This window comes from Callorhinchus milii, unplaced genomic scaffold, assembly GCF_018977255.1.
Source record: "Callorhinchus milii isolate IMCB2004 unplaced genomic scaffold, IMCB_Cmil_1.0 Scaffold2, whole genome shotgun sequence".
Lineage (NCBI taxonomy): Eukaryota > Metazoa > Chordata > Chondrichthyes > Chimaeriformes > Callorhinchidae > Callorhinchus > Callorhinchus milii.
In genome coordinates this window covers 184708-207834 of record NW_024704743.1, presented here as the reverse complement: position 1 = coordinate 207834, position 23127 = coordinate 184708, and the positions used below count along the sequence as shown (strand labels likewise).

Below are 23127 nucleotides of genomic sequence, written 5' to 3'. Positions count from 1 at the left end.
TTGAGACGTCTCGAAGACGCGGAGGGGGGAGGAGGGGGGGAGGGGGGAGGGGGAGGGAGGAGGGGAGAGATGGAGGGGGAGGGGGGACGGAGGAGGGTCTGTGCTGTCGCTGTTGTTGATTCAGAGCCGTGGGGTTACATTTCCCAGACTGCACCGTGTCCGCGTCGACGAGCGCCTGAGCACGTCACTTCCTCCCGTTCCTCTTGCTCATGGCAGGCGGGCGGGCGGGGCTCGTCACTTCCGGCGGTGAGGCTGCCGTTTTCCCAGTGGTGCCGCCGACTTCCGGTAGGTGATGTGACTTCCGGCAGCTGATGCGACTCTCGGCGGCGTGCGTGCGTGCGTGGGCGCCGCAGTGACTTCCGGCGGGTGACGTCACTCCCGCTCCTGCGCAGTGCCGCGGCGGCCGCGGGTGAAGATGGAGGCGGTGCCGCGGATGCCGATGATTTGGTTGGATCTGAAGGAAGCGGCGGATTTTCCCTTCGCACCGGCGGTGCGGCAGGTACCCGAGCCCGGTGTAGGCCTCAGGCCCCGCCTCCACCCCCCCACAGCCTGACCCCTCCACAGCCTGACCCCCCCCACAGCCTGACCCCCCCCTCCCCCACAGCCTGACCCCCCCCACAGCCTGACCCCCCCTCCCCACAGCCTGACCCCCCCCTCCCCACAGCCTGACCCCCCCCACAGCCTGACCCCCCCCCTCCCCCACAGCCTGACCCCCCACAGCCTGACCCCCCACAGCCTGACCCCCCCCTCTCCACAGCCTGACCCCCCTCCTCCCCCACAACCTGACCCCCCCCACAGCCTGACCCCCCCCCTCCACAGCCTGACCCACCCCCACAGCCTGACCCCCCCCCTCCACAGCCTGACCCACCCCCCACAGCCTGACCCCCCTCCCCCACAGCCTGACCCCCCCCCACACAGCCTGACCCCCCCCCTCCCCACAGCCTGACCCCCCCCCACAGCCTGACCCCCCCCCCCCCACAGCCTGACCCCCCCCTCCCCACGGCCTGACCCCCCCTCCCCCACAGCCTGACCCCCCCCCACAGCCTGACCCCCCCACGGCCTGACCCCCCCTCCCCCACAGCCTGACCCCCCCCCCACAGCCTGACCCCCCCCCCACGGCCTGACCCCCCTCCCCCACAGCCTGACCTCCCCCCCCCCACAGCCTGACCCCCCCCCCTCCCCCACAGCCTGACCTCCCCCCCCCACAGCCTGACCCCCCCCACAGCCTGACCCCCCCCTCCCCACAGCTTGACCCCCCCCCACAGCCTGACCCCCCCCTCCCCCACAGCCTGACCCCCCCCCCCACAGCCTGACCCCCCCCTCCCCCACAGCCTGACCCCCCCCTCCACAGCCTGACCCCCCCCTCCCCCACAGCCTGACCCCCCACCCCACAGCCTGACCCCCCACCCCACAGCCTGACCCCCCCCCACAGCCTGACCCCCCCCTCCCCCACAGCCTGACCCCCCCACCCCACAGCCTGACCCCCCCACCCCACAGCCTGACCCCCCACCCCACAGCCAGGCCCCCACCCCCAGGATACAGTGATGCTCCACATCATCACTGGGGGTCATAGGGCTGAGGTTTAAATCGCACCACAACATAGTTATTGATAAACTTACAATATTATGATAGTGATTATAATGCGGAGTCCTGTAGCTCAGTGGTTAGTGCGCTCGCCTCGCAGGCGAGAGGACCTCGGTTCAATTTCCGGGCAAGTTTCCTTACTCCCAACGCCCAGCAGTAAGGAGGAACCCGGTCGTTAGTCGATTGGCAGGTCGCTTTTCCAAGGGTAATAATCCCATAAAAAAATATAATAATTTGGTCACTCAATCCCCCAATGTTTGTGGGACACCGCTGTGTGTAATTGGCTGCCGCATTTTGTCCACAAAATACACAGTTCATTCATAGTCCACCCATTATAATGTTAGACCCATCATATCTTGTACCGAACAGTATAACCAGAGGACACGGCCTGCGACTGAGGGGGATTAAGCATTCCGAGACGCGACCCTGTGTGCAGAGCGCTGGATAAGTGCGTGGTGGTGGTGGTGGTAAATTCAGAACATCTGTGGAAACACTACCTCAGCGAGCGAGTAGTAAACTTCTGGAACGGGCTCCCCGGGGAGACAGATGGTGGAAGCAGAAAATGTTTGTTTCAAGAACATCTGAGACAGATTTCTGCTGGAAAATAATATCTGGGGGGAGGGATACAGTGTGTACTGTGGGGCCACGACATGACAAGCGACTGCCAGGATGGCGGCAGGTGAACCTCGGTCTTCTTTCGCCAGCGAATCCTTATGTTCTCATTCCGTGAAGTGCTCTGAGACATCTCAGCGATGTGATAAGGCGCTGTACCAAATGCAAGGATTATGCATAATCACCACAATCTTCTGGGACTGAGGCGAGAGCACTAACGAACGACTTAGCCAGGCTGAGGCCAATGCAAGGGAGGCGGCTGATTCCTGGTGTTAGAGGGATGAGCTGTGAGTTGAATTGAGATGTCCCAGTGGAGAGCTTATCGCAGTGTATAAGAAGATTAATTGGATTGAGAAAGTAAACCTAGAGAAATCCTCAGACACGCCGAGATAGCAGGACAAGAGGGCACAGGGTCAGGGAGTGAGTGGCAGTTTCGGGGTTCTGTAGCCTCGTGGTTGGAGCGCTCGCCTCGCAAGCAAGAGATCCCTGGTTCGCTTCCCAGGTGGGGCGAAACCTTTAGTCAAATTTCCTTGCTCCACATACCTCTATTTACCGAGCAGTAAGTAGGAAGCTGGTTGTTAGTTGCTTGGCGGATCACTTTCCTGGTGTAATAATTCTTCAGAAAATATATATACTTGGTCACTCAGTCCACGGCTGTTTGTGGGACGCTGCTGTGCGCAATTGGCTGCCGCGTTTCGCCCACAAAATTCACAGTCAACTCACTTTACAATATGTTGCGAAGCGCTTCAAGACTTCTCAACTATGTGATAAGGCGCAATACCAAACGCGAGGATAATTATTGTGATATATTTATGCAGAGGGCTAACTTGATGTGCTGGATAACTCTTTACGCTGAGGCTTTTTGCCTCGGAGTGACGTGTCATCCCGGCTCACCTACAAAATATTACTATATTTCTATGATTCCACAGATCACTGACGTCGTCTCTCTTATTTCAGTACATCTTGAAACATTACGGGGAAAACCCTGACAACTACAATGAGGAGCTGAAGAAACTTGACCAGCTGCGGCAGGTAATGTCCTGGGGTGAACCCACAGCCTCAAACCTAACAGTGTGGTTAGTGGGGGAGAAGGACTGGCCTGAAGGTCATTCAGAGTTCCGGAGCATAGTGGTGAGCAGTGACGAGCGAGAGAGAGAGAGAGAGAGAGAGACGGCAAAGGGGATAAAATTAAAAACGAAATAAACAAAGATGTTAAATAATGTGTTATCCGGTGTCCGCTGTGTTGCAGAGCGCGGTGAACGTGACCAGAGACTTTGAGGGATGCAGCACGCTGAGGAAGTACTTTGGGCAGCTTCACTATTTGCAGAGCCGGATCCCCATGGGGTCAGGACAAGAGGCAGCAGTGCCGATCACCTGGTGAGTGTAACAACGACACATTGCATTTACACAGCGCCTTCCACTTCTCGAGGACGTCCCAAGGCGCTGGACAGCCAGGGAATTGAACCCGAGCAGGAGTTTGGGACGAGCAGGGGTGCGGGGTAGGGGTCGAAGAGGATGGTCTCGGGGGGTCAGAGGTTTAAGAGCGGAGGCCAAGGACACGAAGAGACTGGAGGGGTTTGAAGAGGTTGGAATCGTGGCAGGTTTAATAGGAATCTAGTTTATTCAGGATGTTGGGCATCGTCCCATAGCGTAGTGGTTAGAGCTCTCGCCTCGCAAGTGTAGAGGATCCGGGTTCGATTCCCGAGCGGGGCGAAGCCTTTGGCAAGTTTCCTTACTCCACACACCTCTGTTGACCGAGCAGTAAGTAGTAAACTGGTTGTTATTCGATCGGCGGATCACTTTTCTTGGGATATATTTCCTCCAAAAAATAGTGATGATTTGGTCACTTTAATCCGCGACCGTTTTGTGGGGGACGCTGCTGTGCGCAGTCGGCTGCTGCGTTTCGCCCACAAAATGTACAGTCAATTCACTTTACAGTATATTCCGTGAAGCGCTTTGAGACGTCTCAACGACGTGATAAGGCGCGAGATCGATTTCAAGGATTATTATCAGATCGCCTTCATTTAAATGTAATAATCCTTTTGTTTAATAAATCACCTTTCACGTCACGCTTCATAGGATATACTTTTAAGTGCAGTGACTGTTCTGTAGGTGAGCTGGGATGGGACACAGTGCTATGCACTCCGCCTGTTGATGGGGTTTCTGTAATTACAGGACGGAGATCTTTTCGGGGAAGACTGTGACGGTGGATGAGATCTGCTACGAGCAGGCTTGTATTCTTTATAATCTGGGTAAGTGGCAGCAGCAGAGGGGTGTATAGCCCCAACTTACATTGATGTAGTGCACCTCGTGCAGGGTAGCGCCCCAGAGCACCTGACAGTGCCCCACAAACAGCCACGGGAGAAAAGAGTCCCAGTGTCAAGCCCAATGTCAGGACTTTCAGCTCAGTAACTGCCTTCAGAGGTCCCGTTTCTATAAACATCCCGTGGCGCTATTTGAAAAGAAAAGGGAGTTTTTTTCTCTCTCTCCTGGTGTCCTGGCCACCAATCCCCCAAATAAAATCGGGGGATTCTTTGTCTTCAAGGCCTTCCACGGCCTCTCGCTCCTCTCTACCTCTGTGACCTGTTAACCCCATATCAACCTGTCCGCTCCCTCCGCTCAGCGGGCTCCGGCCTGCTCCACGTCCCCCGCCCGGCTCACCATCGGCGGCCAAGCCTTCAGCGTCGCTGTCCCCACCTTTTGGAACTCCATCCCACAGTACCTTCATCTCTCGCCCTTCCTCGCCTCCTTCAAGGCCCGTCTTCAAGACCTTCCTCTTCTACCGTGCCTTCGGTCACCCTCCTACTCCAACCCTCCCCGCCCTCCACCCCTCCTGATCCCAAACCCCAGCTTGGGTTTAAATCCCTGACTGTCCAGCGCCTTGGGACGTCCTCCCGAAGTCAAAGGCGCTGTGTAAATGTCATTTGTTGTTGAATTACAGATATCAGTAGCTCGTGACAGGTGGCAAATGACTTTTTTTTCTTTCATCCCTTTGTTACTGAATCGGTGATGTTTGGCTCCCCGCAGGTGCCCTGCACTCTATGCTCGGAGCAATGGACAGCAGAGTAACAGAGGAGGTGGGTGCCAATACAATGATTCTTGCTGTGGGGTCAAAGTTTGAAGCCCCGAAACTCTGGTACACTCTTCCCCTATCCCTCCGTGTTGCCCCTGTCCTTCCCCATCTTCAGGTCACGCCTGAAGACCTTCCTGTTCGACGGTGCCCACGGTCACCTCCCTCTCCCCCAGCTCGGGCTCATGCTCCGCCACTGTCAACTGCTCTGGGTTGCTGTGTAAACACAAGTTGTTGTTGTTGTTGTTTTCCCAGGGGATGAAGGTTTCCTGCACGCACTTCCAGTGTTCAGCCGGAGCTTTCTCCTACCTGCGAGATCACTTCAGCCACTCGTACAGCATGGACATGAGCCATCAGATCCTAAACCTCAACATCAACCTCATGCTGGTGAGACCCCCACTCTCGATGGCTCCCACAGACACACAGACCGGGCTCCAGACTGCATCCGTCTCGTCATTAATAACCATAATAAATAATCTTTGCATTTGATACAGCGCCTCATCACGTCTTCGAGACGCCTCAAAGCGCTTCACAGGATATGTCGTAAAGTGGATTGTCTGCGTATTTTGTGGGTGACACACAATACAGTCACCACTTTACAGTGTATCCTGTAAATTTAGTTGTGGAAACAGCTTGGATATCAAATGTATATGCCCGTCCCTCTTTTGCTCTCTCAAGCCCCCCTTCGCCACCTCACTCTCCCGTTCTCTCTCTCTCTCCCTCCTTCCTAACCCTGCTCTTCATTCCTCCCCCTTACTCTCCCTCCCCACCTCTCTATTAACTCCCTTTCTACCACTCCCCACGTCACTCCCCTCTCTCGTCTCTTTATCTCTCCCCCTTTCCCACGCAACCTTCTCTCACCCCCACCTCTCTCGCTCTCTCCCCATCTGTCTTTCTCTTTCCCAAACCTCTCTCAACCCTCCCTCTCTCCCCTCCCTCTTCGACCGTGCCTATGGTTACCTCTCCCCAGCTCGATGCCGTGCTCCACCATTATCAAGCGCTCTGGGACGCTACCTTGCATGAGGGGTGCTGTGTAAATGCAAGTTGTTATTGTATTAAATTCTTCATCACGCTGATTATTTTAGGGACAAGCACAAGAGTGTCTCCTGGAAAAGTCTATGCTGGACAACAGGAAAAGCTTCCTGGTGGCAAGGATTAGTGCCCAGGTTAGTGAGCGGCAATTCATATGGCAGCCAGGCGCCTTAGGCCATCCTCCCGACATGAAAGGCGCTACTAAAGTGTTATTTGTATTTGTTGTTGTCTCCTGTCAGAAATAATAATAATCATTGCATTCGATACAGTCATGTCATTGAGACGTCTCAAAGCGCTTCACAGCATATGTTGTAAAAAAAAAATACTGTACATTTTATGGGTGAAACGAGACAACCAATTGCACACAGCGATGTCTCACAAACACTCATTGGATTCAGTGACTCAATTTTTTTGTTTGAGGGAACATTCCCTCCGGAAAGAGTATTGATACCCTCCGGCCTGCTCCTCCATCAGCAGTCGGGCATCCGCCTGCCTGCCCCTTCCCTCTGGAACTCCATCCCAGAGCCTCTCTACCTCACCCCCTCCCGTCCTCCTTCAAGGTCCTCTTCCTCCGCCCGCCCCTCCCGAATTAAACTCCCAGCTTGGCTGCAAACCCTCGACTGTCCAGCACCTTGGGGTGTCTTCCTGATGGGAAAGGCGTTATATAAATACAATGTGTTGCTGCTGGGCTGTTTGCACAAATGATTACCACACTTGGCTATAATTACATTGAAGCACTTGGAGACATTAGCGTCCTGATAATTTGCTGTAGAATCATAGAATCTTACAGCACAGAAAGAGGCCATTTGGCCCATCATGCCTCTGCCGGCTCTTTTACAGGGCTATCCAACTATTCCCACTCTTCCGCTCTTACTAACCCCACAGCTCTGCAAAACATTTTCCTTTCCACGGTGCCTATCCAATTCCCTTTTGAAAGCTACTACCCAATCCAGCAACACCAGCCTTTTCAGGCAGTGCGTTCCAGTAAAGCCATTTGCTCTTGTGGGACAGGTCGTGGATTATTACAAGGAAGCCTGCCGTGCCCTGGAAAACTCCGAGACTGCTTCGCTCATCGGGAAATTTCAGAAGGACTGGAAGAAGTTGGTGCAGATGAAGATTTATTACTATGCCGCTGTGGCACATGTGAGTGTCCGGGATGGGAATCCCAATTAGGCTGCTCTCACTCCAGGCTCTCCTTCGTGTGTCAGCCCCGGCTCAGTGCGTGTGTGTATGTGTCAGCCCCGGCTCAGCGCGCGTGTGTATGTGTCAGCCCCGGCTCATTGCGTGTGTGTATGTGTTAGCCCTGGCTCATCGCGTGTGTGTATGTGTCAGCCCCGGCTCAGCGCATGTGTGTATGTGTCAGCCCCGGCTCAGCGCGTGTGTGTATGTGTCAGCCCGGCTCAGGGACTGGGGATGGCTCAGGGACTGTGGGATGGAATTCCAAAGGGTGGGGTCGGAGAGGCTGAAGGCCCGACTACTTGAAAAGAGAGGAAAGTTTCTCCTGGCGTCCTGACCGACAAATGTCAGTGTCTTTTGACGCTCCTATGTTAAATGTAAAGATTATTATTAGTCTACGCTGAAAGCTGTGTTAGTCCTCTCTCGATACTCTGCTGTGTGTTACAGCTACACTTGGGCAAGCAGGCGGAAGAACAACAGAAGTATGGGGAAAGGGTGAGTGAATTTTAATCTTAATTTTATTGTTTTACGGGGGGGGGGAATAGTTTTAACTGGGATGGGGGAAAGAGGAGAGAACTACACCAAGCACTGTGTGTCTACTACCCTCCGATGACGTCCACTGTGAACTACACCAGGCTCCGTGATCCTATCTCCCCCCCACCCTTGCCCGGCTCTCACTGGCTCCCCATTCCCCCAGGGGATAGAATTCAAAATACTCATCGTTGCCTTCATGGCTCTCCACGGCCTCTCGCTCCTCCCTACCTCTGTGACCCGCTAACCCCATATCAACCCGTCCGCTCCCTCCGCTCAGCAGTCTCCGGCCCCACCCTTTGGCACTCCATCCCACAGGACCTTCGCCTTGCCTCCTTCAAGGCGCATCTCAAGACCTTCTTCTTCCACCCTTCCTGATCGCAATCCCTGTTCAGGAAACGCGCTGTGCAAATGTAACGTGTTGTTGGGCGCAGGGAATTCTACAAGAGTGTCGCTTGAATCTCTGCTCTCGGTCTCTCTCCGAGTCTTGGCTCTGTCTCTAACCCGAGTTGTGTTTTTTTGTCGTAATCCCACGGTCACTGCTCCTTCGCTGCAGCTCGCTTACTTTCAAAGCGCCCTGGACAAACTGAACGAAGCTGTCAAGTATGCCAAGGTACCATTTATTCTCTACTTTCCTTTAGCCGCCTTTCCTTCGCGCTGACGGTTATAGACCCAGCAAAAGACTAGGGAGCTTCTCCTCAGGCCTCGTAGCTTAGTGGTTAGAGCGCTCGCCTCGTAAGCGAGAGGACCTGGGTTCGATTCCCAGGCGGGACGAAACCTTACAAAATTCCTTACCCCACACACCTCTGTTTAGCAGTAAGTAGGAACCTGGTTGTAAGTCGATTAGAGGATCGCTTTTCTGGGGCTAAGAGTATCTTAAAAATAATAATAATAATGTGATCACTCAATCCACGACTGTGGGACGCTGCAGTGCACATTCGGCTGCCGCGTTTCGCCCACAAAACACACAGTCACTACTTTACAGTGAAGCGCTTTGAGACGCCTCAAAGGCGGGATAAGGCTCTGTATCAAATGCAACGATTAGTATAAAAAGCAGCCGGGTGCTGTGGTGGTGGGAGGCGGGAGTGGGGGTGTGGGGGGGTGTCCTGGAGGTGATGAGATCAGATGGGCCAAAGGGTCTTCTTTCACCCGAATGGATCTTGTCACTAACCCTCGTGTGATTGCAGGGGCAGACAGACAACGTGCAGGAGGCCCTGCGCTTTACCATGGACGTCATCGGAGGGAAGTGAGTAACCGCTGCTGTGCGCAACCTGCTGCCGCGTTTCGCCCACAGAGCACTCAGTCACTACACTTTACAGTATATCCGGTGAGGCGCTTGGAGACGTCTCGAAGACGTGCTGAGGCGCTGTGTCAAATGCGAGGGTTATTATCATATTATAACCTGGAAATACGTGTTAACCTTTTACCATTCAGATCTTTTAACACTTGGTCTTGAGAGAGAGAGAGAGAGAGAGAGAGAGAGATCTAGAGGGAGGGGGATGTTTTTAGTGTGGAGTTTCTAGATTAGGTATGAGGTTACTGCACTAACTGAATGAAAATAATAATACTTGTATTTGATATAGAGCTTTATCGTGTCATTGAGACGTCTCGAAGCGCTTTCCGGGGGTAAAACTCTCAATCCACGACTGTTTGTGCGACACTGCCGCGTGCAATTGGCTGCCGTGCTTCGCCCGCGAAACACACAAGTCAATCCGCTTTACGGTATCTTCTGGGAAAGGCTTTTGAGACGTCGCCACGACACGACAAGGCTCGAGATCAAAAGCAATCGTCAGAAATACTCTTTAAAAATGTTTCGACGTGATAAAGCGGTAACGGAGGTGTTTCGTTCCTTCGTTTCAATGGGGATTAATCAGGAGAACTGCGAGGATGGTTATAAAAGTGTGTTGTGAGTCTCTTGCTGCCGTTCTTTCTGTCTTGACTATTTACTGATCTCCTCTTTCCTGTGTGTCCGTCCTGTTTAGGTACAACTCGGCAAAGAAGGACAATGATTTCATCTACCACGAGGCTGTTCCACCTCTCGATTCGCTTCAGACTGTGAAAGGCAAGGTTTACGTCCTCGCCTCCAGATATTAATGATCCAACGGGCAGCAATTGATGTTGCACCAGTCTCCGTGACCCTATCACCCACCACCCCCCACCCCACCCTCGCCCGGCTCCACCGGCTCCACATTCCCCCGGAGGATAGAGTTCAATATCCCCTTCCTCGCCATCAAAGCCCTCCGTGGCCTTACTCCTCCCTACAACAACAACAAGACCCCTGTGACCTGCTAACTCCACGTATACCTGTCCGTTCCCTCCGCTCAGCGGGCTCCGGCCCGCTCCATGTCCCCCGCCCGGCTCACCCTACCATCGCCGGTCAACCTTCAGCTTCTCTGCCCCCACCCTTTGTTACTCCCATCCCACAGTCCCTTCGCTCCCATCCTTGCCTCCTTCAAGGTCTATCTCAACACCTTTCGATCGCGCCTTCTGTCACCCCTCCTACCCCCAGCCTCCACCCCTCCTGATCCCAACCCCCAGCTGGGGTGCGGGTCCTTGACTGTCCAGAGCTTTGGGACGTCCTCCTGACGTGAAAGACGCTGCGTAAATGTCATTTGTTGTTGTTTGTGGGACGGTGCTGTATGCAAATTGATTTGTTTGCCCACAAAATGCACAGTGTTCGCTGTATCAGATGCAAGGATTCTTAATGATTGCTTTTAACATTGGGATCAATTATGCAAATATAATCCTTCCATTTGATGCAGTATCTTTCGTGCCGAGAGGACGTCTTAAAGCACTTTACCAGTGGCATCCCGTAGCTCAGAGGTTAGAGTGCCTGGGTTTGATTTCCGCGTAGGACGAAACCTTAGGCAAGTTGCCTGGAACTCGGCTGTTAGTCGATTGGCGGATCGCTTTTCCCGGGAAATCATCCCTTCAGAAAAATAAATAAATTCGGCCATTCGATCCACGGCTGTTTGTGGGGACGCTGCTGTGCGCAATTGGCTGCCGCGTTTCGCCCACAAGTATACAGTCACTGCACTTTGCAGTATATCCTGTGAAGCGCTTTGAGACGTCTCGATGATGCGATAAGGCGCTGTATCGAATGCAAAGATTATTATTATTATTATTTTGTGGGAGGTTTATCTCTGGTGTTAATGTGTTGGAAACGTTACAGGTTGCGAGCTCTGACCCAGTCCCCGCTGTTCTTACAGGAGCGTCTCTGGTGAAGGCTCTCCCCGTTAATCCCACCGACCCCAGTGTGACCGGCACGGACATCTTTTCCAAACTGGTGCCTATGGAAGCTCACGAGGCCTCATCGCTGTACAGGTCAGACCATCAGCCTTCCTCATCCTCGGCTTCGCCTTCAAAGCCCTCCACGGCCTTGCTCCTTCCCTGCCTCTGTGACCTGCTGGCCCCATATCGTCTTGTCCAATCCTTCCGCTCCGGCCTGCTCCACATCCCCCGCCCAGCCCGCCCCACCATCGTCGGCCGGTTTTCAGTCTCTCTGCCCCCACCCTTTGGAACTCCATCCCACAGTCCCTCCACATCGCTCCCTCCCTCACCTCCTTCAAAACCCGTCTCACGATCTTCCTCTTCGACTGCGCCTCTGGTCACCCTCCTACCCTGATGCGAAAGGCGCCGTGTAAGTGTTCTTCGTTTTGTTGTTGTTCCTCTGCTCTTCGGCCGAACCAATCAATGTTTATGCTTCAGCGCCTAATCTTTTCAAAGTGGTTTAAACGTCGAAGGGTTTCTCAGGGTTCATATCTCAATTCAGGCCACATATGTTGCTTCGTCTCAGGAATTTGAGTGCCGTCTTGCAATTCAGCGAAGCGTCGCTCCCACTCTCTCTCACCTTCTCCTCTCTTTGAGATGTGTCGATGTTGGGAGAGCGCTGCATCAAACACGGGGATCGTATTAATTCGCTCATTTTTCTCCTCTTTTTCCAGTGAAGAAAAGGCAAAGCTCTTGCGAGAGGTGGTGTCGAAAATCGAAAGCAAAAACGAAGCCCTAGAGTAGGTATTCGGTTCAACGTAAAGTCCTAATGGATAACTCCACGCCCTGCCCCTCCCACCTGCTCACACCTCACTCCTCCACCTGCCTCCTCGCCTCACGCAGCTCCAGTCTCCTTTCGATGGCTAGTTCTTGAAATGGACCTTTTTTTTTATACATCCCTCCCTCCCTCCATCCCTCTCTTCTTCTATTTACTTCGCCATTCTGCCCCCACCATCTGGAACTCCATCCCTTACTGTCACCTCCCACTCCCCCCCCGGCTCTGTTTAACCCATCAGTATATAGGAACCTGGTTGTTAGTCGATTGGCGGATCGCTTCACCGAGTAATAATCCCTTCAAAAATAATAATAATTTGCTCACTTACCCCACGACTGTTTGTGGGGACGCTGCTGTGCACAATTTGCTGCCGTGCTTCGCCCACAAAATACACAGTCGATCCACTTTACATTCTGCGAAGCAGATTTGAGACGTCTCAACGGCCTGATAAGGCCCAGTATCGAATGCAAGGATTATTATTGTTGTGGTGAAAGGGCAGGTAAATGGGACTGAAGAGATATTCTTAAAGGAGGCTGCACAGACATGAGGCACCGAACACCCTTCTGTACTGTAAATGTCTACGGTTCCATGGATCATAGAATTATTGAATCTTACAGCGCAGAAGGAGGCCATTCAGCCCATTGCGCCTGTGCAGACGCTTTGAAAGAGCTACCGGCCAGTCCCACTCCCCCCACTCTTAACCTTACAAATTTTTCCTTTTCAAGTAAATATCCAATTCTCTTTCGAAAGCTACTATCGAGTCTGTCTCCCCATCCGCTCTGGTTCTTTTGCCAATTATCTTAAATCTGTGCCCTCTGGTTACCAACCCGCCCGTAATTGTAAACACCTCTATTCCACATTAAACACGGCTAGATGTCTCTCTCTCTCTCTCTCTCCCGCAGGCAGTTCATGGACTCGCTGCGGATCGACGTGGAAACGGTGGACAATTTAAACCAGTACAGTCACATCCCACCCGTCCTGATGGAAAAGTGCGCGGCACTCAGTGTCCGACCAGATACCGTCAAGAATCTCATCCAGTCCATGCAAGGTAGTCTGCTGGCTTTAACGCCTGTTTACCTGACAGTCAGGAGGAACCCGGTTGTTGGATTTTCTAACCACCACATTTTGGAGTCCTGAAGGGTGAGAGGGTTCTGTCACCCACGATATGTCTCGCTCTCCCTCACAAGAGTACTGGGTGGCCTCTGTGTTCAATCCTCACTAATCAATGCAAGTCCCTATAAGTAGGTGTAACTTGACGAATGAATTCTCCCACGACGGCAGATACTACCAATTGCTATTTAAATTAAAGTAAATTGGGAAGCTTCTGTCAATCAGGCTGTGACCCAGGCCGAATCGGTTTGCGTGTTCCCTCCTTTGATTTATACAGAAAGCTCGAGTTAAGCACGGTTAAGTTAGCTCAACAGAATTTTATTGTAGCTTCAGTGAAATCCACAACCTTCAGCAATAAATCTTAAACGACACGATAAATATCAACAAACAGGACCATGAGATAACAAACATGAATCACACTTCAATTACGCACGATAGCAGCCACTTGTAATGAAGTTAATGTGAAAGTGCACAACCCACCAACCAACCTCTGACTCATCAATCGTACCTTTGTTGTCATCAGGCAGTAAAATAACCACCACCAGCACATGGAGCTCATTCTTTATAGGCATTGAGCCCTTCCCTGAATTAGGGTACCCGATGGTTAGCGCAGTCGCCTTGCAAGCGAGAGGACCCGGGTTCGATTCCCGGCTGATCAGGGTGAAGCCTCAGGCAAGTTTCCTTACTCCGCGCACACGCCTCTGTTTACCCAACAGTAAGTAGGAACCCGATTGTTAGTCGATTGGGGGATCGCTTTTCCGGGGCTAATAATAACCATCTCACAGTCCCTTCACCTCACTGATGTGACCAGAGGAAATAGTTTCTCAATCGGATCATCCCTCAACCTTCTGAGCAAAAAAGTGTATGCAATCTGTCCTCATAATTATCTCTCTAAGATGATTCCAATCCCCCCCTCTCTCTCTCTCCAGTCCTCTCCGGGGTGTACACTGATGTGGAAGCCTCGCTCCGGGAACTGAAAGAGCTTATCGACCAGGACGAATTGTCAGAGCAGAAACTTCAGGAGCTGTTCGGGAAACGTCCGGCGCCCGGCGGAGCCGCGGAGCTGAGCAAGGAGTGGGCCAGGTACATGGAGGTGCACGAGAAAGCCAGCTTCACCAACACCGAGCTCCACAAGGCCATGAACCAGCACATCAGTAACCTGCGGCTGCTCAGCGGGCCCTTAGAGCAGCTCCGTGCGGCACTGCCCACTCCCGTCGTGTCTGAAGGTACAGCGCGCGCGTGGGGGGCGGTGGGGGCGGGTGTTAGTCACTTCTAATGCGTTTGTGTGCATGGGTCAGTCATTCATAGTTTGTGTGTGGGATGGGGGAGAGTGTGTGTGTGTGTGTGTCAGTCATTTATAAACATCTACTTGTGAGTTACTCATTTATTGTGTGTGTCTGTCAGTCATTTATAATGTCTGTGTGTGTGTGTGTGCGTGTGTGTGTGTGTGTGGGGCGGGGCTGGGGGGTGGGGGAGAGTGGGGGCTAGTCATTTATAGGAGTCCTGTGGTGTAGTGGTTACCTACGCTCGCCTCGCAAGCGAGAGGACCCGGGTTGGAATCCCGGGATGGCCTGTCGTGCGAATCCCCGCGTTGCTCAGCGACCCGTGTCTCTGCAGAGGAGAAAGGCGTCCTTCACAACATGAAGCGCCTGCTGGCCAAGGTGGAAGAGATGAGAGACCAGCGGACGTCACTCGAGCAGCAGCTACGAGACACCATCCAGAAAGACGACATCACCACCACCTTAGTCACCACCGACCATTCAGAGATGAAGGTGGGAACGTTTCCGTCTCCCGGGATAATTCGCTCGGCGCTGCGCCTCGAGGAAATATTAATCATAACGTTTGAGTAATTCATTTTGACACAGCGCCTCGTCGCGTGGTCGAGCTGTCTCACAAAGCGCTTCGCGGGGCACACTGTAAAGTGCAGTGACTGCGTATTTTGTGGGCCAAACGTGGCAGCCAATTGCACACAGCTAACATTTTTATGTGTGTGTTTGTGTGTGTTTTGGGGGTTTGTGTGTTGTTTTGGTGTGTGTTTGTGTGTGTTTTGGGGGTTTGTGTGTGTGTTTTGGGGGTTTGTGTGTGTTTTGGGTGTGTGTGTGTTTTGGGGGTGTGTTTTGGGGGTGTGTTTTGGGGGTGTGTGTGTGTGTTTTGGGGGTGTGTGTGTGTTTTGGGGGTGTGTTTGTGTGTTTTGGGGGTGTGTTTGTGTGTTTTGGGGGTGTGTTTGTGTTTTGGGGGTGTGTTTGTGTGTGTTTTGGGTGTGTGTGTGTGTGTTTTGGGGGTGTGTTTGTGTGTTTTGGGGGTGTGTTTGTGTTTTGGGGGTGTGTTTGTGTTTTGGGGGTTTGTTTGTGTGTTTTGGGGGTGTGTTTGTATTTGTGTGTGTTTTGGGGGTGTGTTTGTGTGTGTTTTGGGGGGTGGGGGGTGTTTGTGCGTGTGTGTAAAAACAATCTTGCAGAAACTGTTTGAGGAACAGCTGAAGAAGTACGACCAGCTGAAGGTGTACATTGACCAGAATCTGTCTGCGCAAGAGAACGTACTGAGAGCCCTGACCGAGGCCAACGTCAAGTACGCAGCCGTCAGGAAAGCCCTGTCCGAAGCCGAACACAAGTGAGTCCCTTCATCGGGAGAAAAATAATACTCCTTGCCTTTGGTATAGCGGCTTATCACGTCATCGAGACGTCTCGAAAGGCTTCACAGAACTCGCTGTCAAGTATATTGCTGTGTGTGTCTTGTGGGCAGTTGAGCTCAGCAGAGTCCCACCAACGGTCGAGCCAAGTGGCCACATTTTGGGGGTTGGGGGGGCAACTCGGTTTCTTACTCCACACGCCCCTGTTTATGAAATGCGGCACTGTGGATGGAGCGACCAAATTATTCTGAGTTTTCCTGAAGGAATTGTTCCGCCCGTAGAGCGACCCGCCAATCGACTTAACAACCGAGTTCCCACTTAGTGCAGAGACGTGTGGAGTCAGGAATCGAACCCAGGTTCCTCTTGCTTGCGAGGCGAGTGCTCGTAACTACTCTGCTATGGGTTTCCAGATGAATGAATGCCTAACCTGCTGTCTCTCTCCACCCCTCACCCCCACAACCCGACCCTCTCCCTCTCCCCCAGGTGGAACTCGATCGTCCAGATGTTAGTTGCCTCGTTCGAGGCTTACGAAGACCTGATGAAGAAATCTCAGGAAGGCAAAGAGTTCTACGCAGATCTGGAGGGTAAAGTGACCAGACTTCTGGAAAAGGCCAGAGACATCTGTAAATCTCAGGAGGAGCAAAGGCAGCAGATACTGGAAAGGTACATCCAAACCTCAGCTTACTTCAAGGGGAATCTGGATTGGCTTCTATCTATCTATCTATCTGTCAGCCTTTCCAGTTCTCAACAACAACAACACGTTACGTTTACGCAGCCCATTACATGTCAGGAGGACGTCCCAAGGCACGGGACAGTCATAGACTTGGAGCCTGCTGAGCGGAGGGAGTGGACAGGTTGATCTGGGGTTAGCAGAGGTAGGAAGGAGCAAGGCTGTGAGAGCTTTGAAGGCACGGATGAGGATTTTGACCTCTTATCCTCTGGCGGGAAGGGGAGGGGGATTGTCACCCGGGCTCAGCGGTTGAAGCTCTCACTTCTGAGTGAGTTCAAACCCCACGGGAAGACTTGTGTCTATGCTGACGCTCCCAATGCCGTGCCTGAGAAGAAGGATTGCATTGTCCCCAGCGCCGTCCTTCAGATGAGACGTTAAAACAAAGGTGTGCGCCTTGTTCAGGTGGACTTGAAAGATGCCATGGCTCTGTTGGGAAGGAGAAGGGAGTTTCTGTCTGATGCGCTGGGATAATTAGCTGCCGTGTTTGCCCAGAAAATACACAGTCACTTCGCTTCACAGTACATCCCGAGAGACTCTTTGAGACTCAGGCGCTGTATCGAATGCGAGGGTTATTATTATTGATTGATTACGATGATTGTTTTACAGAGAGATTGCGAAGAAGCCCCCACCTCGGCCCACGGCCCCCAAACCTGTGGCTAAAGCCTCCGAGGCAGACCGCGAGTCCCTGTCCAGCGCGGAGGATCTAGACCTGCAGCAGCTCCACGCGGCCTTGTCCTACAGCGACCTCCCAGAGGACTTAAAGAGCCTTCCGCCCGATGTACTGGCCGCTCAGCTCAACGCGGTGGCTGTGAACGGCATGGGGCTTTACCCCGCGGAGCCGGGGGGCTTCCTGGGCCAGAGACCCCCTGGACCGGAGGCCTATCTGCCCGCTCATCGCCAGGGTCAGCGGCCGATGGCCATGGAGCCCGGCTACTCTCCCGTCTACTTCCGCCCCCCGCACGGCTCGGCCCCCAACCCCGCCCTGGGACCCCAGTATCTGGGGGTCAGCCATTCGGGCCCCCCGTCCGCGGCCACGGCGGGCGCCGGCTTGCCCCCCCACCGAATGGGCCCCTCCGTGTCCTGCCCTCAGCTCCCTCATCCGCACAGCCCCTCCTCGCCCCCGCCTTCCTACCCGGCCCCGGCCCCGCCCCACTTCCAGGCCAGGGCCGGGGGGTCACCCCAACACGGGGCCACACCCGCACCGGGGGCAGGGCACCATTACGGTCCTGCCTGCCCGCCCGTGGGACCGCCCACGGCCTACGGCACAGGTCAGCCGGTTTCCTCTGCCATGCCCATGCCCCTGCCGGTCAACGCCAACCTCCACATGGTCAGGCCTGCCCTCGCCTACCCCCCACCCCCCGCAGGGCAGTTTGCCGGCCAGATGCCAGGAGCCAACGTGGCCTCCCAACAAGGCCCGGGAATCCGTCCGTCCACCACCACCGTAGACAGCGTCCAAACCCCAATATCCAGCTTCACCCCGGACCCTCACCAGCTGCACAGGCAGACGATGTACGGACCCCCGGTGGGGCAGTACCCCTACCCCCACCCCGGCCCCCCTCAGCCCTACAGCCACCAGACGCCCCCACACTTCGCCTTCCCCGCTCCTCACCAGCAGCCGCAGCCCATGTTCCAACACCCCGGCCACATCCGAGCCCCCGTGCCCGGGCCCCCCCGGCAGCCTTACCCGGGCCAGTTCCTGCCCCACATGCAGGTCCGAGCCCCCCCACCCCCTGCCCTGCAGCCTCACCAGCCCAGACCTCACCCGTACCCGCTCCCGGCTCACCCCCCGATGCCGCTCGGCTACCCGGTGGGCGCCGTGCAACCACCGGCCCCGGGGGAAGCCGTGCCCGTGACGCCGGCGTCCGTGCCTTTTGCCGTCCCCCCGCCGCCGCCGCCGCTTCACCCCAGCCCGGTGCCCCCGCCCTCGCCCGCCCCCCTCCCGGCTCCCGTGCCCAGCTCCGTCGTGGGTCAGATTCAGCCGCCGGCTTTGGGGCCGGGGTCTCCCTTACCCCCAACCCCCGCACCGTCCCCCCAGCCCGCCCCCATGATGCCCACCGCTATGACTCAGCGCCCCCCTCACCCCGGGACGATCGCACCCCCTCACGAGCCGGGCTTCAAGCGGCAGAACTCCTCCACCGACGACCTGCTGTCCTCCAGCCCCGAGACCCCCCACGGGGGCCCGCAGGCCAGCGTGACGCAGCCCCTGCTCCTGCCCACCAAGGCCGACTGCAAGGAGAAGCCCAGAGGGATCCAGATCATCGAGGAGGATCCGTACGAGAAGCCGGAGCACGTGCGGAGGCTGCTGACGGAGCTGGGCAGCTTCCGAGCCGCGGTGCAGTCTCTGGAGAGACCGGCGTGCGGCAGCCTGACCGAGCTGGACTGCAAGTGGAAGGACCTCCAGGACGGGCAGGAGCGAGACGCCCGGCAGCTGTCCATCGCCATCGCCCGCTGCTACGCCATGAAGAACCGGAACCAGGACGTCATGCCCTACGACAAGAACCGCGTGGTGCTGGAGACGGGCAAGGACGACTACATCAACGCCAGCACGATCGAGGAGCTCTCGCCCTACTGCCCGCGGTTCATCGCCACCCAGGCCCCGCTGCCGGGCACCGCCGCTGACTTCTGGCTCATGGTGCACGAGCAGAAGGTCTCGCTGGTGGTCATGCTGGTCTCCGAGCAGGAGGTGGAGAAGGTGAGCCATCACCGTGTTCCTCACACGCTCGCCTTCGCACCTCGGCACCTCCCCGACCTGCGTACACCCCTCCCCCCCACACTCCAACACCCGCTGCCTCCGCTTGGCTGGCTCCGGTCCTTCACCCCCGCCCCCCCCCCCCACGCCCCATTTGTCCTCGAGCCCCTCTGTTCCACCTTCAGCCACTATGCTCCAAAAGCCTGGAACTCTCTTCCTCCAATCCACCGCCTTGCCTCCTCTTCCTCCTCCGCCCCATCTTCGAGTCACGCCTTCCTCTTCAACCGTGTCTACAGTCACCTCCTCCATCTCCCCACCCACACACACACCCCCCTTCCACCCCTCCACCACCCACTGTCAAGCGCTCCGGGACGCTACCCTGCGTGAGGATAGCACAGACACGATGGGGAGAGAGGGGGAGAGAGAGAGAGAGAGAGAGCAGGGAATGGGGTTAGAGCTCCAGTGGGGGAGTTATTGGAGGTTTGCCTCATTGTATTGTTCCTCTGTTCCAGCAAAAGGTGATCCGTCACTTGCCCACGGAGCGGGGGCAGCAGCTGGTACACGGACCCATCACGCTGACGCTGACCACCCAGAAGATCACGCAAACACACGTGGAGCGTATGATCGGGCTCCAGTACCGGGAGCAGAGCCTCAAACGCACCATCATCCACCTTCAGTTCACCTCGTGGCCCGAGCTGTGAGCAAGACCCTCTCACTCGATTTCAAACCCCTTCGCGCCCCGGCACCTCCCTCCCTCCCTCCCTCTCTGACCTGCTTACCCGCCCCACCACTCCCCCACCCGCTGCCTCCGCTCCTGGCTCCTGTTCGTTCCTCGTTCCCCTCCGCTCAACCATCGGTGGCCATTCCTTCAGGCGATACGCCCCGAAATACTGTAACTCTCTCCCTCAATCCCCCCACTCCCGCCCCACCTACAAAACCCACCTGAAGACCTTCCTTTTTGATGGTGCTTACGGTTCCCCCCCCCCTCTCTCTCCCCCCGGCTCGGGGTCAGACTCCGCCACTGTCGAGTGCTCCGGGACCTCATGTCAGACTCAAGTTGTTGAGTCTGTTATTCGCTGTGATATTGGTGTGGGTTATGGCCCAAATCCCATCGCTGTGTGATGACGTGTGTCTCCTCTCCTTCCCTCCCTCCCCCAGGGGGCTGCCTGACAGCAAGAGTAACTTGCTGCGGTTTATCCAGGAGGTTCACGCACATTATCTCCACCAGCGACCCCTCCATACGCCCATCGTCGTTCACTGCAGGTGAGCTTTCCTTCCTTCGTCGATTGCCTCCCTGTGGCCTCTGTGTAAAGCTGTTTAAACTGGAGTTTCGTGTGCGTGCGTGTGCGTGCGTGTGTGTGTGTGCGTGTGTGTGCGTGTGTGATGCAGAGGGAAGTTGAGATGATGATGATGAACTGACTGTGTGCTGTGTGTTGGCAGCTCTGGGGTGGGGAGGACGGGGGGCTTCTGTCTGCTGTACGCAGCGCTGCAGGAGGTGGAGGCCGGGAACGGGATCCCGGACCTGCTCCGGATCATCAGGAAGATGAGACAGCAACGCAAACACATGCTTTACGAGAAGGTGAGCGGCGCTCCCTCCCTCCCTCCCTCACTCCCTTGCTCACTCACTCACTCACTCACTCCCTTGCTCCCTCGCTCACTCACCTCACTCACCTCACTCCCTCGCTCGCTTACTCACTCCCTTGCTCCCTCCCTCCTTCACTCCCTTGCTCCCTCCCTCCCTCACTCCCTTGCTCACTCGCTCCCTCGCTCACTTACTCACTCACTCCCTCCCTCGCTCACTCCCTCCCTCCCTCCCTCCCTCCACCCCTCGCTCGCCGGGCTCCACCAGCTCCCAATCACCCAACGGATCAAATTCAAGATCCTCACCTGCCGAGCCGGGGGTGGGGGGAGGGGGGAGGTGACCGTAGGCACTGGTCGAATAGGAAGGTCTTCAGGCGCGACCGGAAGATGGGGAAGGATTGGAGCGAGGCGGAGGGACCAGAGGGAGAGGGTTCCAGAGTGATGGAGGGTAGTGGCTGAAAGCCCGGCCACCAATGGTGGAGCGGAGGACACGAGGGACGAGCAGGAGGCCGGAGCCGGTCGAGCGGAGGCAGCGGGTGGTGGGTTGGTGGGTAAGCGGTGGGTGGTGGGTGGTGGGGGGGAGGGAGGGAGGGAGGCGACGGGGTGTGAAGGGAATGTTCTCGTCACGGCCGCTGTGTTTCCTGACCGGCAGCTCCACCTGAAGTTCTGTTACGAGGTGTTGCTGAAACACGTGGAGCAAGTGCTACAGAGGCACGGAGTCACGACAGCGACCAGCAAAGCCACCGGCAGCTCAGCTCAGAAGGTACCAGCTCACTCTCACTGCTCCACTCACCCACCCACCCACCCACCCACCCACCCACCCACCCACGCTGAGTCGGGTCCAAATCCCTGACTTGTCCCGCGCTGTGGGACGTCCTCCCGACATGAGAGGCTCTGTGTAGGTGTAACGTGTTGTTGTTTCAGGTTTACGCTCGTCAGGAATCCCAGGACTTGGTGCTGGGAGGAGATTTGCCCATCAGTTCCATCCAGGCCACCATCGCCAAGCTGAGCATCAGGTCTGCAGCGGCGGGGGGGCCGGGGGGCGCGGGGGGAGAAGTCAGAGCCCTGGGAGGGGAGGTCAGACCTACCCTGGAGCCGGGCCCCGCTACGTGGCTGGACTGGCCGAGCACTGACCCACTGAGCGCCGAGGGGACAGCGCAGGAGCTGACCACCGCCCCTACTGCCTCCACCAGCGTCCCAGACCCGCCTCCCGCGGAGGCCAGGGGGCCCGAGACCCCCCCGCTAGCCCCCCAGGGCCCCGGCGGTGAGGAGGGGGACAACAGCAGGGCCTCCTCGCTGGACCTCCTGGCCTCGCTCACCGCAGAGGCCTTCGCTATGGACTCCAACCCCAGGAACAGGCAGAAGATCAGCAAGGAGAACTTCCTGCAGCCCCCCAGCGGCCAGAGTCTGCAGCCTCGCCCGGCCAGCGCAGACCCCCTCAACCTGCTCGACCCCCTGTGGACCCTCAACAAAACATGACCAGCTGCTGCTGGTGGTGGTGGTGGTGGGGGGGCGGGTGGGGGGGTCTTTACAAAGCAGCGAAGCTTCGCCCAGTTACGCAGTCGAGCCAATAACTTGGTCACTCAACCCGCGGCTGTTTGTGGGGACGTCGCTGGGCGCAATTGGCCGCCCGCGTTTGGCCCATAACATACACAGTCTCTGCACTTTATATCCTGTGAAGCGCTTTGAGTCGTCTCGAAAGACGTGGTGAGGCGCTGTAACAAATGCGAGGATTGTTGTAGTTTTCTGTGCTTGGCTGTGCTAAAGATTTGGATGTAACGGTAGGGGAGTGGAGTGGCTCAATTTCCTCGCTGCGGGAATGCCTTCTGATCGTCTTAATGTCTCCACACCCTTTCCCCCATTCCCCCTCCCCTCACCACCCCATTTGACGTGATTCAATCTCTGGGAGCACTGAGGTTTTCCCTCTCTGATGGTCATGTGGGGGAACAGCTCTCTCTCTCCCTCTCTCTCTCTCTCTCTCTGTGCGTCATCTCTTCGAAGTGGATTTTCGGAGTCAGCGAGTCAGCCCTCTCCAGTCCGGCTCCTGAGCCAGGAGGGGCCGCAGTATTCCTGGGCGCTCACGGCGGCCCGGACCGGCCCGGCTCATCCATCGGCAGGACCTGGAAGGGCCGACCAGTCACTGGGGGCAGGGAATCCTCCCCCTCAGCTCCCGGTAACTCTGCAGCCAAAGCCCTAACTAACTAACTAACTAACTAACGGGGAGGGGGGGGTCCACCTGGACAAGCAGCGGGAAAGCTTGGCCGGACAGCAGTACAGGCACAGTACAAGATACGCAGCACACACACACATATAGAGATAGCGTTTCTTGTATCTGTATAAG

The 23127-nt window shown here is 55.9% G+C and overlaps 1 protein-coding gene and 1 non-coding gene across 2 annotated transcripts; both read left to right on the top strand.

Annotated features, from left to right (window-relative positions):
* Nucleotides 1–390: 390 nt before the first annotated feature.
* Nucleotides 391–22265, top strand: ptpn23a (protein tyrosine phosphatase, non-receptor type 23, a). The gene is made up of 25 exons (XM_042332511.1): nt 391–499; nt 3154–3228; nt 3446–3573; nt 4372–4448; nt 5224–5273; nt 5522–5653; nt 6352–6432; nt 7310–7441; nt 7922–7969; nt 8562–8618; nt 9193–9251; nt 9988–10067; nt 11215–11329; nt 11950–12015; nt 12953–13098; nt 14090–14386; nt 14778–14932; nt 15616–15767; nt 16270–16449; nt 17123–19208; nt 19718–19902; nt 20364–20468; nt 20646–20784; nt 21439–21549; nt 21711–22265. Exons 1-25 carry the CDS (start codon nt 416–418, stop codon nt 22263–22265), a joined length of 5295 nt encoding a protein of 1764 aa, XP_042188445.1. The 5' UTR covers nt 391–415.
* trnat-cgu lies at nt 8708–8779 on the top strand. Its single transcript has one exon. It is a non-coding gene; the product is annotated as a tRNA-Thr (tRNA).
* Nucleotides 22266–23127: the final 862 nt, after the last annotated feature.

Bases quoted from the DNA above. Each gene is read 5' to 3' on its own strand.
- ptpn23a (XM_042332511.1), top strand. From the start codon at position 416: ATGGAGGCGGTGCCGCGGATGCCGATGATTTGGTTGGATCTGAAGGAA. The intron at 15,768-16,269 runs GTGAGTCCCTTC...CCTCTCCCCCAG, and splicing joins CTGTCCGAAGCCGAACACAA to GTGGAACTCGATCGTCCAGA. The intron at 20,785-21,438 runs GTGAGCGGCGCT...CCTGACCGGCAG, and splicing joins AACACATGCTTTACGAGAAG to CTCCACCTGAAGTTCTGTTA.